Source organism: Aplidium turbinatum, chromosome 1 (genome assembly GCF_918807975.1).
Source record: "Aplidium turbinatum chromosome 1, kaAplTurb1.1, whole genome shotgun sequence".
In the NCBI taxonomy this organism is placed as follows: domain Eukaryota; kingdom Metazoa; phylum Chordata; class Ascidiacea; order Aplousobranchia; family Polyclinidae; genus Aplidium; species Aplidium turbinatum.
This window is the reverse complement of record NC_137472.1, coordinates 53,484,624-53,503,172: the sequence shown is the minus strand read 5'-3', so window position 1 is coordinate 53,503,172 and position 18,549 is coordinate 53,484,624. Positions and strand designations below refer to the sequence as shown.

General features: G+C 36.9%; 1 protein-coding gene across 1 annotated transcript; it reads right to left on the bottom strand.

Moving 5' to 3' along the window:
• Window positions 1-5,047: 5,047 nt before the first annotated feature.
• Window positions 5,048-17,791, bottom strand: LOC145767163 (uncharacterized). The gene is made up of 9 exons (XM_082578935.1): window positions 17,588-17,791; window positions 12,130-12,318; window positions 11,398-11,491; window positions 10,515-10,712; window positions 10,027-10,079; window positions 9,285-9,453; window positions 8,191-8,341; window positions 7,654-7,896; window positions 5,048-7,090 (listed from the first exon to the last, which is right to left on the bottom strand). The coding sequence occupies exons 1-9, from the start codon at window positions 17,789-17,791 to the stop codon at window positions 5,134-5,136; spliced, it is 3,258 nt and encodes a 1,085-aa protein (XP_082435061.1). The 3' UTR covers window positions 5,048-5,133.
• Between the last annotated feature and the right edge of the window lie 758 nt (window positions 17,792-18,549).

Here is an 18,549-nt window from a genome sequence, read left to right as displayed (position 1 = left end):
ATAGTGAAAACCGGCTATCAGTTTTATTAACCTCGTTTTGCTAATTAATTACCTTCAAAGCGTTAACAATGGCCAAGTGTTTTCTCTTCTGTCTTTTATCGAATACCGTATAAATACTCGAGTATAGGTCGAGATGTTCGCAAGCGATTTTCACCTTAAAAAGACAGGTTCAACTTATACACGGGACAAGCTGTTGTCTCCAGCTCGGAAGTTTTCAAAATGAACGCATTTTTGCTGCGGCAAAATCATTGCCGACGTAGATTAGCTACGGAGTGTGAAATGGCGTCGGCCGAAGTAAAAGTTTTACATAGCCTACGTTCATTTGCAGTGATTTAAACTTAATTTTCAAATTTAATGATTTTTTGTCAATTCTAAACTTTACACACTTCTTGAGCAATATTTAAAGCTCACGAGACAAAACAGCAGAAAGAGCTGTTTTAAGAGATCATTTTTTGTTGCGTGTAGGATATAATCGTTCTTATTACCGGTACGTAACATTCCATGATCGTTGAAGTCGATGTCAAACATTAGCGGCCGCATAAAACAATGATGTCAGGTTGGCTAGATGATAATAGCTGTAAAAGACGTCGTTAATGCAGGCAATATCTGCGACCAAGACCATTAAACATCTTTTCTTTTATCGGATTTCGATTTAATTCTCACACATTGCGAACAAAACAATGCGTTCTGTTGAATCATATTGATCTCACAGCGGGAAGACATCGTTGAAACTAGCGCGTCTAATTTAGCTGGTTTTCTTGATATTGCAGTGAATAGTTACGTGACTATTCCAGCAGCGTAAGTCACTCTACCATGCCATCTACTTTGAAATTTTCATACCGTAGGCTACGGTATGAGAAAGCCATGTGATCAACTGCTGTTTTGCGGGCAAGAGCAAAGTAGGCTATTTTTCGCTTTCGACATGCTTTACGTCCGTTTAAATGATCTAAATCTCTTTCGCGAAGTGTTTTATCTTTGAAACACCACTTGTAATAATCATTTTTGTTGCCACTCAACCATAAATTTACGGGGGGCGCCGCCCCCCGGCCCCCCCGGAAGTCGGCGCGTATGCCTGCGTCAAAAGCTTCTACAAGTAGCCTATGCGAAACTACCATCAGGAAACACTTGTCAAGGCTTTGTCAGTCCGAGGATAAAGATTCAAAACCAACCAACCTACCTCAGTCCTCAATGTAGCCTATAGGTTATACATCATCATCTGTGGGAAAATTATCATCAACGTGATATAATCGCTTGTTGTGTTGTTGTCAATAACTAACGCATTTAGAATTATTCACCTTTTTCCCAAACAATACATAGTCCGTCAACATCAAGTCTCGTGGAACATTTATAACATTGATTAATTGAATCTTTATTCTGAAATGGAAAAGCTTCATTGAGAGCTTAATATTGGCGGTTTTACATAAGCTACTGCCTACTTGTAGAAGCTTTGAACCATTCATTAAACCTTTTGAACTGACGCAAGGCTGATCATCAAGATTGACAGAGTGAGCTAAAGTCTTTCAACGCCAGGACTCACTTTGAGTATTTTATCGGATTTACGATGTCAACACGTTATTACTCGACTTATCCTCATTGCGTTATGCAAGAGAAAATACAATAGGTAGGCTATTGTATTTAAAGTCTTTGATATTGTCGGGGATTAAATAAATCCCTTTATCAAAATTTGTCAAGTTCCTTTGAGATTAAAGAAGAGATTAACTAAGTCTTTATTTAATCACTCTTGAAAAACATCATCTCATCCGAAACTTCAAGACAACTCTGTGCTTTCGTGTCACTGCACTGAAGAGATCCTTAAGATCGAAACATTGGTCTATGTCCGTAGTTAACAATGTCTTTTTAGACATTAGCCTATCTTTAAAGAAATAAAAAAAATAGTTAGGCTAAAAGTCATCTAATTTTCATTTTGTGTGAATTTACATGTAGCCTATAAGCTACTTGAGAGGTTATTGATATTTTTTTATTTACCTGTTGAATTATGCATATTAGTTTGTATCTTTTGTGAATCCTTTTCTTGTATCATGGGACAATCCTACAGGACAGGTCAGAGGGACAGGTGTTTGCTGGTAGACTGCACCCGTTCATTTTCTTTAAAATATGCTTCGAGCCAATAAATTGAAACTACGTAACATGAATTATGTGTTTTCATAAACTATATCACATGGATGTAGTAAATATGTAAAAAAGATACTGAGTTTTACAAAAACATGACTTTTCAATCCGCCTTCCACCTAACCTCAGTCTCCTATTCCCAAGTGAAACGGGAATGAGCGAGCAAAGAATTTCTTCAAAAAAGAAAATTGGCCTACAAGTCTTTTTTTTCGTTTTTGGGGCAAGCGCAACCCAGGATTTTCTACTACAGCTGGAACAAGCCGCTTCTCATCATCCACTGAATGCGTTTTTGAGCAAACGCGGCCGCTCCTCAATCGTTGCCTTGTTGGGGTTGGGCTTCCCGCCTAACCATGCATAAATGAAGAGTAACAGCTTTCTCTTCCTTTGCGTGGGGCATAGGGAAATCTTAAAAGTTGAAACAATCGGCCATGCATTTTTACCAGCACACAATAAAAACAAACTTTGTTTTCGTTTTTCTTTTTATTTGTAGTCTGTTTAGCAATGCAAGTTAGATGGTATAGCCCAGTGGTTTCCAAAATTCTTTGAGCGCGACCCAAATCTGAGTTTGGTGAACATTTTGCGACCTGACACAGACAACATGTAGCTTGCATACAAGAAAGCACTGAAATCACTACCTGCACTTCTTTCAGATTCTAATAAAATTTATATCTTTGTTGGAAGATTTGGCACAGAAACTTCATCACGCGGTACACGCTCACTTCTGACTTTAAATTAAAAAACTGCGCTTGATTTTGGGTTTGTTTCTTTTGTTAACCTGTTAATGTTCACTATACAAAATAGCAATGATTGTGATAGTTTTCTTGCTCCCTACATACCATGGGGACGCTAAAAGAAAGGCGTTTGAGTTTTTCTGGTATCACATACGTAACTTTGATGCACATGTTAGGTGCATGCAACCTATGAGGCAAAGTCTTTATCCAGATCACTAAGTTTTGTGCCAAAGTTAGCGTGATAGAGTTTCTTTATATTCATTGTTATGCACCAATTGTCACCGGCAACCGTTAACTCTTCACAAGTAGGCCTATAGCAAAATAAGTTTGGTGCGCTAACACATTTTCTAAGCACCTAAATACTTATACTGTAGTAATGAAATTTTGTGAGTCCAACCTGCCAACAAAATCATATAGTCATTTTTCTGCATTACTTTTTAGTATTTACCTCTCCCTTATGCAATCAAGATCAATTTAATCAGTATCAGCAAGCGCATCTAATGCGATTTGAAAACACTTTCACTGTCAAACTACGTAAATTTACAATCTAGATTTCAACGGTTGCGTGCCAGATTACGTTTGGCATTTTCTTTGCAAATCGATGCCAATCGAATCTATGGAAACGCATCCATACAAGATAGCATTTTTGTGCGACACAATTGCGTGGTCGGGGAGTAGGTTATTTAGAGTGTGACAAACCTATTTCAGGTATCATATCGTTTTTTTACCGTAACTTTAAAACCTGATGTGCTACAGGCGACAAAGGGTGGCATTTTTGGAATCAGCGCCTCAAAATTTGTTAGAAAACGTTGACCTCATAGACAAGAGAAATTTTATGTAGACCAGTGTAATTCACGTTTGCTGTGATTAATGAAGGAAGTGACTTGAATGCCGTTAAAACTACTTATTGAAGCAATAAATGATTTTGATAGGAGGAACTAAATATGTATGATACAATAATTTAGTCGAAGTTGGGATTAAAAGAACTTAACACAAGAAAAAACAAAGTTCATTAAAAAATTAATTTGCAAAAGTCCCATTTTGACAGCTTTGGATTTTCCCTGCACCCGCACGACCCACTTTTTAACCCTTCTCAACCTATGTTTGGGTCGCGATCCATAGTTTGGGAAGCTGTACTATAGCTTAAGCTTCGGCATCCCCTAAGTAAGCTACACACGCTTGGCAAAGAGGAATAAAATACTAGCAGTTTCAAAACAAGCAAGATTTTAAGTGACATATTATAGTCGAGTTGCTTTCATTGCAAAACAAATGTGCAAACGAACAAAAATTAATAAATAAAAGAAATCTGCAAGCTGACAAACAAACATCATCAATAACAATTCAATAGCAAATTGTAGGCATGTACCATGACTTACAAAGCAATATTTTTTTTTCTTTACCAAAGATTAGACAGCTTTTTAGTAAACTCATAATTAGGCGTGTGTAAAAACTGATTACAACACGTATTTAGATTCGTCAAAATAAGCCTAGCCTAGTAATGTTACCGGTAAGATAAGACTGAAATCAGTCACATAGGCCTACTGGGTTTCAAGCGTCGGAAAAGAGATTATAAGATTTTCATTATAGCCTACCACGGCAGCCTTCGTCACTAGTTGATTGGTTGGTTTTGAATCGTGATCCTTGGACTGACAAATCCTCGACAGGTCATTTCTGGTAGTTTCGCATACTTGTAAAGGCTTTTGACGCAGGGCCGGTTATCGAGATTGACAGAGCGAAATTTCCGATTGTTGAAGTGTTGTTACCGGGAATTATTTCACCCATTTAAGTGCCGTTGAATGGAGAGCAGTCCTTAGAATGCGCTGCTCAAGCGCACACCCCGAGAGTCGAACCAGCGCCGCTTGATCTTGAAGCTTCTTCATGCACGAAGTCACGCGCTAACCAACGAGAGTAAAGTGGTCATTTTTCTTTTTCACCGCTTTTTTCCTTCAGCAATAATGCATACCGGTCCCAATTTATTACCGTTTTGGTATGAAGGTGAACGGTGTTTTTCAACAGCCAGTTTAAGCTGGGAGTCAAACCACAGGACTGCAAAAGAGAGAACCGTATCTTCTGCGCAATGTTACTATAGTACTGTATAGTGTCTAGTAGCCTATTGTAGCCTATCATTTTTTCACAAGTTAAATGATATTTTGTAATCAAACGTTTCAAACAGCATTTGATTTTTGCTGCGGTTCATCACGTTTCGTTGTGCATTTGCCAGGTTTGTTAACCTTTTTGCTACGTGGATGCTGTAACCCAGAATGTTTTGACTTTATCTGGCTTCCTTCAGGTTTGGTGAGTTCTTTTGTGGAAAAACTTTTTTCTTTTTGCCTGGACAAAATTTTTTTATGATGTTTAATTTTGTAAAGCGGTGAGTCGATTTTGACACAGGACGGTTTTTGCTACGTTTGTCATTCTCGTTTGTAATCAATAACTCCAGAGTCGGACCATTGCTATTTTGTTTTTTTACTATAGACAAGATTGCACCATCCTCTGCAGAAGACTTAGACATTGTCGGCACGACGGGAGTGTTTGTACTAAAGTCACTTTTAGTTTCTTTCCTTTCGGATGTTTCAGTAAAATGTGGAGACTTTCCCGACGTAGTGTTGAGATGAAGACTTTGGCTATGGATTGCATCGGCGTAATTGAAGTCCGAACTGTTGGTATCATAAACGCAGTTTCGACGAAAACTGCTGTGGTTTGAACGGTGGTTTCTGCTGACACGTCTGACAAAAGCTTCCGGCTTATCTTTGCCGCCATCAGCGTAGGAGCAATGCAATCGTGGCATTGGTATAATGTTTGAAATGTCTAACTCTTCTTCAGATAAATCATTCTCCCGATGCATAGTGTTTCCATTTTCTTTTTCCAGATGCTTTGGATTTTGTCTGCGCCATTGAAATTTTTCTTTAACCTTCCTTTGTTTTCCAAAGACATCACAACTTTTTACTTTGTCTCTCTGAGAATACTTTGTTGAAAGTTTTAGATTGCTAGAATATTTGAAAGGATCTCTTTTTGGAGCAAAATGTTCTCCTGCATTTGTGGACTTGTTTGTAGCAATATCATTTTTATGGGACGGTACTGAACATTCAGTTGCCTTTTCTCTTTCAATAGTGTTTTTTGTTTCTGTAGATTTCTTTTTAAAGCTGCTTTTAAATTGGTGTGACAATTTACTCAAAGACAGTGGAATCAACGGCGATTTTGTAGCGAATGTTAAGCAATAGAGATTGACATCAACAGCATCATCGTTGGATTTATTTTCACCATTCTTCTCAGGCTTTTGCAACCCTTCGGATACAAAGAGTGCATCATGAGAATTATACAGATCTGATTGATCGTTTGGCAAAAACGAGTTGTTTTCAGAGTCAAACGCACAGCCAACTGGTTCTGGTCTTTCATCCACGTCCGTTGGATAGTTTTCAGCAGCAATCCTTGAGCTGTATGATGCAGAGGTTGAAACGTAGTTGACATGTTCTTGTACTTTTTCATCTTTTGTGCCTTGATGAACGCCTGAGATTATATAGTTTTCATGCTGCTTTTGACAAACATCATTTTTTCTACAGTCGGATTCCATTGCAATTTTTTTGTTTTTTGAAAGAGATATGGCATTATCATAAGGGTGTTTCGATCTTTGAGGCTTTATCGGCTTTCCTGAGTCTGTTTCAGGATTTTGGACATCACAAAATTTTGTTAAATTTTGTTCTGATAATTTTGCTTCGGCAATTAGCTTTGTTGACTCCTGTGACGCTAAACCAATTGAAGAAGATTTGAGATCAAGCGGTTGAACCGTTTCTGGATGAAGGCCCCTCCTATCGGACGAAAAGCTCGAGAAATTATTTTTTACAAAATTTGCATGAGCAGAGTGTTGTGGCTGTATTTTCCGGTTAACATGCGTTTGGCGAGCATTTGAAAAGTTGTCACTGCTTGATTCACATTTGTTTGAGTTTGCAATAATTTTGCATTGGCTTTTGCTATCACATGAATCTTCATTAGACAAACACTCTTTCAGATATGTTCTTATTTTAACAATGCTGTGGACCATTGTTCTTCTTTCAGGTGAGCCTGTTGCTGCTACAATGACTGGAATTTCACGTTTTTTCCCAAAAGTTACGATATTTGGAGGACCCTCGTTGTCAGTCAGCTCTCGTTCGCTCATTGGTTGACCCTTCTTGTTGACGTATACCACGGTATCGCAGGACAACTCACTTCCAGAGGTGTTTTCAAATCCAGAGCTAAATAGAGCATATTATTCAAATTAAAGTTAACAATACTTCCTATTTTAGACTCACAATAACAAATAAGTTATAAAGCAAACGCAATTCATTGAACGAAAGTCCGTATTGTGCATGCTTCATGAGTGAATTTATAGCTGACAGACTTGCAGTAGTTTTTAAACAAGAGGTGTAATAAAAATTTATTTCTTAGTTCTATCGGCTTCAAATTTTAAAATCATAAGCAAAGGAACAAATATCACTGTGATAAACTTTTATTCACTAAAATACAAGTCTTAACAAACGCCAACAAGAATGACATTCTTTTGCCAAACTAGTTTATTTGAAACACAAAACTATATATACAGTAAATAAAATTAAGTTTCATTTTTCACCTGAGGTAGTAGGCTAAGTGCGAAGAAACGCGAGCCTTTTCTAGAAGATTGTTATTCAACCCATTTTTTTCAAAAATTAAGCCAAAGCAGCATTTGTTGGAAACTTTTCACTGCTGTATGACGTACACTTCAACACATGGGGATTGATAACGTACACTTTAAAACATCTTATCTATGGTAAACCAATACCTCGAATCTAATCTTTCATTTCCTTTAAAATTTCCCCTCACAGTTTGAAGAGGGTTATCTTTCCTGCTGCAATGTCGTGGACTGTGTCTCTTTTTGATAACCCGATGAATCCTGGAAGCCATCTGGATGGTGGAAAGAGTGTCCGAATAATGAGAAGAGTCGCGAGAAACATGGGCCAGCATCACTGCTCGACAGTTAAAGTTACCAAGCAGTTCTCGTAATACAGAAGTTAGTCTGCTCTCTCTGCGTAATAAAGTCTTTGGTAAGAATTAATAACTACAAATATGAGACACCGACAACGCGTTCCAGATATAACCTATTTTATTGCAACCACAACTACAAAGCTGTAAGAATCGTTTTTGAAACTATTGAGTAGCTTCTTGTCTTTAAAACTCATATAGGCTTGGTTTTAATTTAAAGCAAAAAGATACGGCAACGTATTGATGCTTTGATTTTATACTTTATTCAACATTTTTTTTTAATTCTTGAAACTGTTGTTAGAAAAAATAAAACATTACGGAAGTAACTGAAGCTCACTTGAATGGGATGTTCCTGGAATTGTTCACAATTGCCATGATCACATGCCCTAACGAAGAAAGTGACAAAGCTAGAGAGTTTGGAGTTTTCACTAAAGTTCGTTCACAGCTTCCAAAGTCAATAAAATGCAATCGACTTTCCACTTCACTTCCTAGAATTGATAATAGTAGCCTAATTATAATAGTAATAACAATAGTAATAGAAATAATTATAATAATATTAAAAATAATTTATTTTAATATACCTCTGAATCCACCGCAAGTAGCCTATGCGTTGCTTTCAGCGCTATTGGCTACAAACGAGTGATAGGCTTGTAGTCTGTTTGCGCAATCATGTAAATGCACAACCCACTAACCTACATTATGAAAAAAATTGAATATTTGTTTGTAAATAGTAAGTTAGAACCTATAAGCTTATTGATTTTTTAATCTTCCAACGATTGTTGTAGCGTGTGGCATCTATAATAATAATAATAATGCTTGTTTTTATATAGCGCTGTATCCATCGCAGAATGCGTTGCTCCTCAGCGCTTTACGAAGCAGACAGTGTCAATGAGAGCTTATTATAAAAAAAATTCGGATATTTTTTCTGCATAAATTGACTTTTAGCTTTGTTTTTTGGCCTCAGGCAAATTTTATTATGAATATTTTATGTCACATCTGGCAGATGTTTAATGACAAAAAGTCGGTTATTTTTAATCCCTCCTGTAGTTCTGTATCCATCTGTTGTAGAGCGATTTGAGGAGTTAAAAAATACTTCATTTTGCAATGAAACGCGGTTAAGGATGGGTATCACATCACACTTATTTGGCTACATTCTCTGAGGTATGCGGTTTAGATTTGACATCTACAATCTACTTTATTTTTCTCTCTCTTTGCACAACAAGACTTACATCGAAGTTGTAGGTTCTTTCAAAATTTGTTTGCAACTCATCAAAAAAATCAATTTTTAAATAAGCAAAGTGTTTGTATGGATAAAATTTAAAACCTTACGATTTATTGCGTAGGCTATTCATGAAGTGATCTGAAATTTTATTGAAGAGCTTTTTATTGTCAAAACGTCAAATTTATTGAAAAATCCATGGTCACCTTTACTATCGCCCAATTTATTGCGATGAACGTGAAGTGAAAATGTCATATGAGAATGCCTTCTTCCTTCAGCTGTATTTCTTGAACCTGAACAACTTCTGGATGCCAACGCGGCATCTAATAAATATCCCACTTTCTCTGTGGTGTTAGCTTGAACTTTACATCGATTTTGAAGCTGAAAAAAAATAGCTTTGAACCTCAGGAACACAAATTTACATAATTTGGGCTGTATGTTCTAAAAACAGTCCGCCCCGTTAGCTCAGTGGTTACGCGCCCGGCTCAAGATCACGCAGCGCAAATTCGACTCTCGGGTGTGCGCTTGAGCAACGCACTTTCAGGACTGCTCTCCATTCAGCGGCACCTGGTGAATGGAATAATTTCCCGGCAACAACACTTCAACAATCGGAAAACTTTACTCTATCAATCTCGGTAACCGGCCCTGTGTCAAGAGCCTCTACAAGTATGCGAAACTACCAGGAATAACCAATCAAGGCTTTGTCAGTCCGAGGATAAAGATTCAAAACCAAACCAAACTTGAGTTACAAACCTTACATAAGCATTCATTTATAAAACGTCTACTGAAAACTTTCCAAGCAAATTCACTCTTCCTTCAAGCTTAAAATCAATCTTCTAAGCTCTGTTGGCTGAGCGACCAACGTAGTCAACAAAGTCGTAGGCCTATAGGGAAAAGCGTTTGTTTTTAAACATTTGAACGAAAATGCTTTTGACTAAAAAGTGTAAAACAAACCTGGCTTCCCATCAATGGATCTTCACCAATACGCAATGATTCCACAGGAGGATCTAAAATCAAATTTAAAAGGTTTTACAGTTTCACTTCACACCCTTCAATGTAGGCCTATATTAGTGTAGGCTAATACTTTTTAATTTTAGTAAAACTTACATCAAAACGAGAAGGTCAGTCAAGCAGCGTTAATAAGGAAGTCCAGGGGAGTACTTTTAGACCAGGGCCCGGAAAGATTTTAAGAGCCCATAATCTTTCCAAAGTAGCCGGAAACTAGAAGAAGCCATCGTATAGTCTTTCTTTGAAGTATAGTGCGTTATTTACTAGAAGTGTCTTAACTTGGGGCCCTAGGATCTCATTGATACCTGGGCTCAAATTATCCTCTGAACGCACGTGGATAAGCTTACCAAGGGAATCACCAATAGAAAAGAGATAAAATTAAAAGTTGTTACCTCATGATGAAAGAAAAAGCTTATTTTTTTACTTAAATTTACCTTTACAATATTTTGATAACAAATCTTTAAGCTTTTCGGACCTTCCATAGACTTCAAAAGCTGACACTCCAACTGAATACGTGACATCCTGCTGCTTATTGAGTTCTTCAATGCAATGGTATAGCCAGCTGATGGCACATGGAAGTACACCAATGTTTTCCGTTGCGTCGTCTTGTCCAAATAACACTTGTGATTTACCTGGCAGCACATTTACAGTATAATGATTTTTTTAGTTTGCCAAATTTTATGCATTATTAACTTTTCAAAAAGTTTAAAAGTTCCAAATAGCCACTCTGGCTATCAAGGCTGTAGGCTTCAACTTCTGTTACTTCTGACTTGAACTAATTTGATTTGTGGTTGTCAAGATGAAATAAAGTGATAGCCTAACTGTTTTCGATGTATTCATTTTAAAATACCATTTTTTAAATATTGATATATTCCTAAAATATTTTTTTAATGTTGGTAATGTTTGTCGATTACTGATGACGTGTCTATTCATCTGCATAGCCGAGTTCGATAGGTTTTATATGTGCCATGTCTCGGATGCCTACGTATGTTAAATTATGTTGGTCAAAATATTGATCCTGAGGTAGACCATTCCTTATCTTTGGGTTTTTGGTTCTGTCGCTACCGAGACAAGTAAAAAAAGTAGCGTGAGTTTGTCATCTGCTATACAATTAGCTTACAAATTAAAATCGAATTGTTTAAGGTCAATTTAATGAAGACTTAATCCATCAAACGGTAACTTTATCTATAGAATCACCATTTGATAGTGAGTAGTGCTATGACTAAAGTTTTCAATTTTAAAATATTTACTATTTAGCAATTAGAAACCATACCCTAAAATTTAAAAAGTGCTAATTTCTTTTTGGCATAGACTCACCGAGATTTGATTGACCGTAACAAAATACAGTGCCATCGGCTCCTTGCAAGACTGCTTGAATTACGTCAGGGAGGGTAGAGTTGCAGATAGTTTTCTAAAAAGATATTTCGGAATTAATCAACGATTCAACGGTTGACTTACGCCACCTATGTAGAAATAGGACAAATATTTGCTCCAAAACTTTTCATCCGATTCCAAAAAGCCTCCAAAAAAGTAAACCACACTTTTTACGTGTCTAACGCTAAATTGCTTTACCTTCTTTGGTGTAGTAACAAAGCTTTGCACAATTTTTAACAAATTAAGGAAACAGCCATAGCAGCTGTCAAGAACGTGATTGCAGTACAGCGGATGATTTTGGTGAACCAGTTTTTAAACTCAGACGTTTGAACAACCCTTCTCATACGAAAGAAAACAATAATACAAATAACAACTCAGATTCTAAAAGTTGCTAAATTGCCATCATATAATCTGCAAAAAGATAAAAATGATTACACGTTGAAGATTTTTCTTTCTTGTTTGAGCTTTTTGGGCCGAGGGCCTACCGTTTTACCAGCCCATGTTGATGATTTTTTTTACACTAAATTTCAAGAAGGCAATCAGAGTGGAGCTGATTTTAACTCTCAAATTGAAGATATTTTAGTGATAGAATTAGTGGAGAACTTAAAGTAAGCTTTTTGTTGGAAATTTGCCAGAAAAATTATTTCCAAACAAACATAACAATAGTTTGCTTACCTGCGTCATACTTTCTGTAAAAACCGAATCAAAAGAGTACGCTTTTGGTGCTAAAGCTGGGTTTCTTCTTAATTTTTCGTCGAGAGCAAACACGCTTACGTGTTTACTATTTTCTTCAACGCGTAGAAACTCCTGACTGCTGGCATGGGGCAATGTATGATTGGAAGACATCCGAAGCATAATTTTAGCCTAAAGAGAAAAGTTTTGTGTGACATGAAGTTGCATTTACGCTAAAACCTTTGCTTTTAATGAGAATAATTTTTAACTTCTACAACACATAGCAATGCTCAGTGACCTGCTTTCCTTTCATGCACTCCAGAAAATGATACAATAATCGACTGGATGTTTTGGCAATCTGACATGTGTTAGGCAATACACTTCGATTGATCATCTAATAATTCCTATGCATGCACTCAATATTAGACATGATCCATGCTTGCAAGCCTTGTCATTTCCATGCACACCTACACTTTTTTATGTAGGAAAAACTTATGGTTGATAAATTTTACTTCAAATGTTTGTATCTTGGATAATATATCTTGTTGGGAGTTTAAAATCTTTTGATAGAGTATGTAGCATTTTAGATGTTACTTTGTAACAGATTAGATCGAAGAAAATTTTGTAACAGACTGTTGTCTTGCCTGATGAGAAATGGACTATCCTTGTTCACACTGGGTTTTAGCCTCTTCACAAAAGCTAGGGAATCGAGGGTTTGATTTCAGACCTGCAATTCAATCCTCAGTGACATTTCACGGTATGATCCGGCTAATGTCTCATAGTTTAATGACGTCATGTAGCTGCCTTGATTTTAAAACTTGGTTTGTTAAATTTACTTCGGTTTAACATTAAATGGAAAATTTCATTTGTCCATGAATTTGATTTAATGACTTTTATCGATTTAGTGACTTATTCATATCGTCGGCTTCAGCTCGTGTCTGAGCATTGGTCTGTTTTCAAGTTGGATTTGACTTTGGACGATGACGGCGCATGTGGCTTTGGAGGCCCAGTCTATGATGGAAAAGGCTTGCGCAAAAATCACATTGTGTGGAGGGTGGAGAACATGGTTGATTTAGCTTTTCTTTTTTAATGTTTCGTTTTTCTTTTTCGTTATTCTTGTTCTCTACATACCAACCATACAGCTCAAGAAAAACTTATCCTTATATATATAATCGAAACACATTTTTTGGAAAAAATTGCTGTCTAGAAAGCATGTTTTAGCGCATGTTGCCCATTGACAATTATACCACAGGTTTCGCCGCTTTTTTATAATGTTTACGTCTCTTAAATGCATTATAAACTAGAAAAAGTTTACAAAGAAATATCCATTTCGATGTCTAGCGATGTTAAAACGACGTAACAAAAAGTAACTTTTACCAGCTGGGAACCGTGTTTCAATTGAATAGTCGGTAATTGTAAAGTGCTAGAGGGTAATGTACCTTTAAATATAAAATTACTTACTTAATTCGTAATTAACTTATAAAGTGTCAGGAATTTTATGTTGATAAACGAGTAAATACACCTTACCATCACGTCACTAACCTCTTATCAAGATTTGTATCAGTATTAACGTTTATTCAACGTATTGATATACCAGTATAATGGCAAAAGAGTGGAACTTCAGAATTGAACAGCAAATTGAAGTTTAAATACCGTTCTTGGGTGCCCATCTGTTCACGACAATTACTGGACACAAATCGATGCGATTGAAATTATGACGTAATACGCGTGTATTATGTCGAGTTGGATTTCACAATCCATTCGGTGTTTGCGCTTTGATGCCACCTAAACGTCTTAACCTTTTTGATGCAAATTTGTATATCTCTATTGAAAGCATTCACTTCTTTACACATAGGCTAAGTCAATTTAAGTGAAAATCATAAATATAACAAACAGAAGTCGACAAACCGTTTCGATTTACAACCAAGCTCAAAATTTTACACAGTTGTCTTAAAAAATCAGCCACCAAAGAAGAAATGTCAGCGCAATTCAAGGCGTCCAATGAAGTGAAAACTATTGCTTACCCTAGCCTTAAGTTTTCGATTTGCTTAGCCAACTATTGAGGCTAAAGTTACTTCCATTTCAATTAAACTAGCCAGAAAAACTAAGTAACCAAGGACAGAATCGTCATTCTCACGACTTGAAGTGTACGATAATAACATGCTACTCAAAAACATTTTGTTTCACACTTGAAACAGTGTATTATTCTGTTTGTTCAATTCAAAAATTTGAAGCAGTCAAAATGTTACTAATTGCACAGGAATTCTAATGCAACATTTGAAAAATGACGTGTCTTAACTCTATTTCTGATTCTTATCACCGAATTTCATTTTTAATTTTTCCGAAAAAGTCAATTTACTCCGTAGGATTACACCGTTTCGAACATATGTGTATAAACTATTTGTATTTATATTTTCGTTTTAAAATGTCGTTCATGTGACAATTGCATTAGTCTATTTATGGTTCCCCTCTATGTAGTCCGCCCAGGTTGTTTAGACAGCTTTTTGCCATTTTTACATGCATCTAAATTTTCTAGACCCCTGCTATGCTTCAAATATATTGTTTTTCGTTGTGCTGGTCAGAAATGAAAACAAACTGAACTGATAACACTCGTCTACACGATTTTTGCGCCATGAACTTTGAAAACTGATTTAGAGTAATTTTGGGGTGCTAAATCCAAATCTGACCTCAGATTTATTCTATCTCGTCAGGTTTGTGAGATATGATAACAACAAATTGTTACTTTTGTCAAAAGGGGAAGATTTGACGTTGCGTTTATTGCATATACGCATTGTGCAACATCCAGAAATCCAGGCCATGTGACGCATAAGTAGCTGAAATACACCCACTAACTATAATTTTGATACCAATTTGTTTTCTAAGAAACATTATTAACAAAACAGTAATAACAAGCTAAAAGGAAAGCTAAAAGTACACAACCCCCTCCCCGTCAATGTTTTGCATGAAACCATAAAGACTTAAGCAGGCCTATGGAGATGCTTGTCCAGTAACCTTATTTAGGCTATTTTGGTCTGTCTAACACTAACCTATCGTTATAGCATTGCATATGTTGGTGGTGAACGCAACGCCAAATCTTTTACTTTTGACAAAAATAACAATTTGTTGACAATGTTTGAAATGACAATTTGTTTGAAATGACAAAAATAACAATCATATCTCACAAACCTGACGTGATAGGATAAATCTGAGCTCAGATTCAGATTCAGCACCCCAAAATTACTCTAAATCATAGGCATACGAAGCCGGGCAACGTTATCAAGTTTAACATATTTAAAGATTATTATACTGTATTTACAAAAAAACACAAAACTACGCAATAATTAAATATCGAACGTTTTCGACATCACAAGATGTCCTCTTCAGGAATAATATACATACAACTTAACTACATCTGAATAAAATGCAATGGTTAACTAAATCTATAAACAGGAAAAAACAAAAACTGCACAGTAGGCCTACTTCTGACTAGCTCAAACTCAGATCATGTGTTAAACAGATGTGTTAAACAGATGATGTGATCTGTTTAACACCTTTTGATGCAGTTAACTATGATTCTCGTGGAACCTATCGTTGAGTTTGAGCCAGTCAGAAGTACCGCCACCATTTGGTGTCACTGCGCAAGAAACTGACATCCCGCGCTGCATTACTCAAGCGCCTGGCAGGCTCTAGCTGGGGGGCGAGGGCTGACACTTTGCGAATAGCAGCCTTAGCCCTTGTCTACTCTTCAGCAGAGTACTGTGCACCTGTCTGGTGCCGCAGTGCTCACTGCCACAACATCGACACTGCCATAAACAGCGCCCTGCGCACAGTGACCGGATGCCTGCGTCCCACACCATTGGACAATCTCCCCATTCTCGCTGGCATCCAACCTGCTGAGCTTCGTCGCGAAGAAGCCACTCTGTCCCTCGGTCGACGGGCACTGGAGCCTAACCATCTTCTCCACCACAAGATCTCTGCCTTCCCAAACGGGCACCCCCGCCGACTGAAATCAAGACACCCATTCGTGCCAGCCGCTTGGCTTCTGATCAACGAAGCTGATGAACAAGACATCTCTGCGGCTACTTGGGCGGACCATAAATGGAATTCTGAATGGAAGTCAAGCACCACCAGACTTCATTCATTCATCCCCGACGCCGACACACGCCCCATCGGCCTGACACTACAGAGACAGGCATGGGTGCGCCTCAACCGTCTCCGTACGGGCGTCGGGCTTTTCCGCTCAACCATGCACCAATGGGGAATGGCTTCTTCCTCCTCCTGTGAATGTGGTGCCGAGGAACAGACCGCAGACCACATCATCAATGACTGTACCATCTTCAAACCACCTAACGGAGTGGAAGGTCTGCGCGTCATGGATGATGAAACTAAAGACTGGCTGCTCTCTAGCAGCCTTCCAGTGTAGTCCGGGAACATCGTGAATCTGGGGTGGTAAAAGGATAGACCCTCGGCCCCAGAAGCTCAGACGACGACGACGACGAGAAGTACTGTGCAGTTTTTGTTTTTTCCTGTTTATAGATTTAGTTAATCATTGTATTTTATTCAGATGTAGTTAAGTTGTTTGTATGTATATTATTCCTGAAGAGGACATCTTGTGATGTCGAAAACGTTCGATATTTAAGTGTTGCGTAGTTTTGTGTTTTTTTGTAAATATAATAATCTTTAAATATGTTAAACTTGATAACGTTGCCCGGCTTCGTATGCCTATGGTTCAACAAGCCAAACTCTCTACTGAAGCTGCATTACTCTAAATCAGATTTCAAAGTTTATGGCGCTTTGAAATCTGATTTAGAGACTAACCTTTTAAGACTAACCCAGACAGAAAATCAACCATTTTTTACATAGATTCGATGTCTACAGACGTTCTGAAAAGTCATTGACCGCAAAAGCATTCACTCTACAATTAAGGTAATTGCGGTTGGATATAATCTCTTTTTGGAATTAGTTTAGTGGCTACAACTAACGTTGCTACAACTCAGTGAATGCCATGATCTACGGAAGACACCCCATTAGGAGAAAGTAACACTTGATTGATTGAATTAGTCCATAGACAACATTAGTATTGTAGACGTAGGCCTAATTAAATTAAACGACCTTATTTAAAAAAAAACGCTACTATAAACTAACAAAGTAGCATAACATATTAAACTCAAACGTTTTCGGCAAAAACTTTCTGCCCTTATCAGGAAATATCATTCAAAGTTATACGTTTTTTTAGACGTATTAGGTTATTTTATGATGAGCGCAGAGAGTTTTGCCGAAAACGTTCAAATTTTAATATATAATGCTACTTCGTTAGTTTATCGTACCCATTTTTTTTAATTGTCATTCAATCCAACTAATTTGTTGTCTATCGTCTGTTTATGTTATGCTAAAATAAGGCTACGTCTCTCCAAAAGCTATACTAGACATGACCTACTTAAATTTACAAAAAGCAGCTTACTTTTCCACGCCCTGGACAGTCGTTCTTTTTAGAAACATTATGATTTGTTGCTGCGATTGTCCTCATCAACGAAGCTGGTGGACGAGGCGCATATCTATTTATTAATTCGCAATAATCTGTTGGAAAACGTTGTTGCCTCCATTTGGTTTCACTTCCTGGTATTCTTAAAGTGACAAATGACTTGGCTTGATCTTGAGGTGTCATAAATGATTTCTTCTTTTACAGTTTTTGCTATATTTTTTACACTCCAATTATTTTACTTTTCTAAAACCAAATAATATATTGATTTACCTAAAATAGTATTTGTATAGCCTATTTCTACAATAGATAGTCTATTGGCAACACAATCTATTTGATAATTTATTTCAGAAAATTAGCTTCTTAAGTTAACTTGCGAATTATAGAGTTAGTTTAGACTTACAACACAATTAAACATGCAATCAAGTGGTAGGCTATACAAATGGATCTCATCTGCTTTCTACCTGGTAAATTATCAGATTAGGTGCAACCTGACAATAATAACTTGAATGAATCAATTCCACAAAGGTAGTCCAGGGTACTGTGAACATTACTTTTTCTTCTGCTTGTGCCACTTAACAATTCCTTAATCAAAGTGAATGAAATTAAGTGTGACCGGAGTTTTTAAACATAGCTTACGGGATGACTAAGTTGGTTAACTGAAGCAGAAAAACGCGAAAAGGATAATCTGCTCGAATTACACGTACAGTAACCTAAAATGGAATTTTTAAAATGAAAAGCCAGAAAAACAATGAATTAGTCTTCAATAAGAAGTAAACTTGCCTTTTATTGCAAGGTAATTATAGAAAATAGGCTTATATTGCTGTATCCTCTTTCCTACGCGGTGTCAATCCTACACACTCATTTTAAAATCAATTATTATCCAAACGCTTTTTATTTCTCTTTAGTTCGTTCACTCACTTATCGTGATCAACTAACTGCGT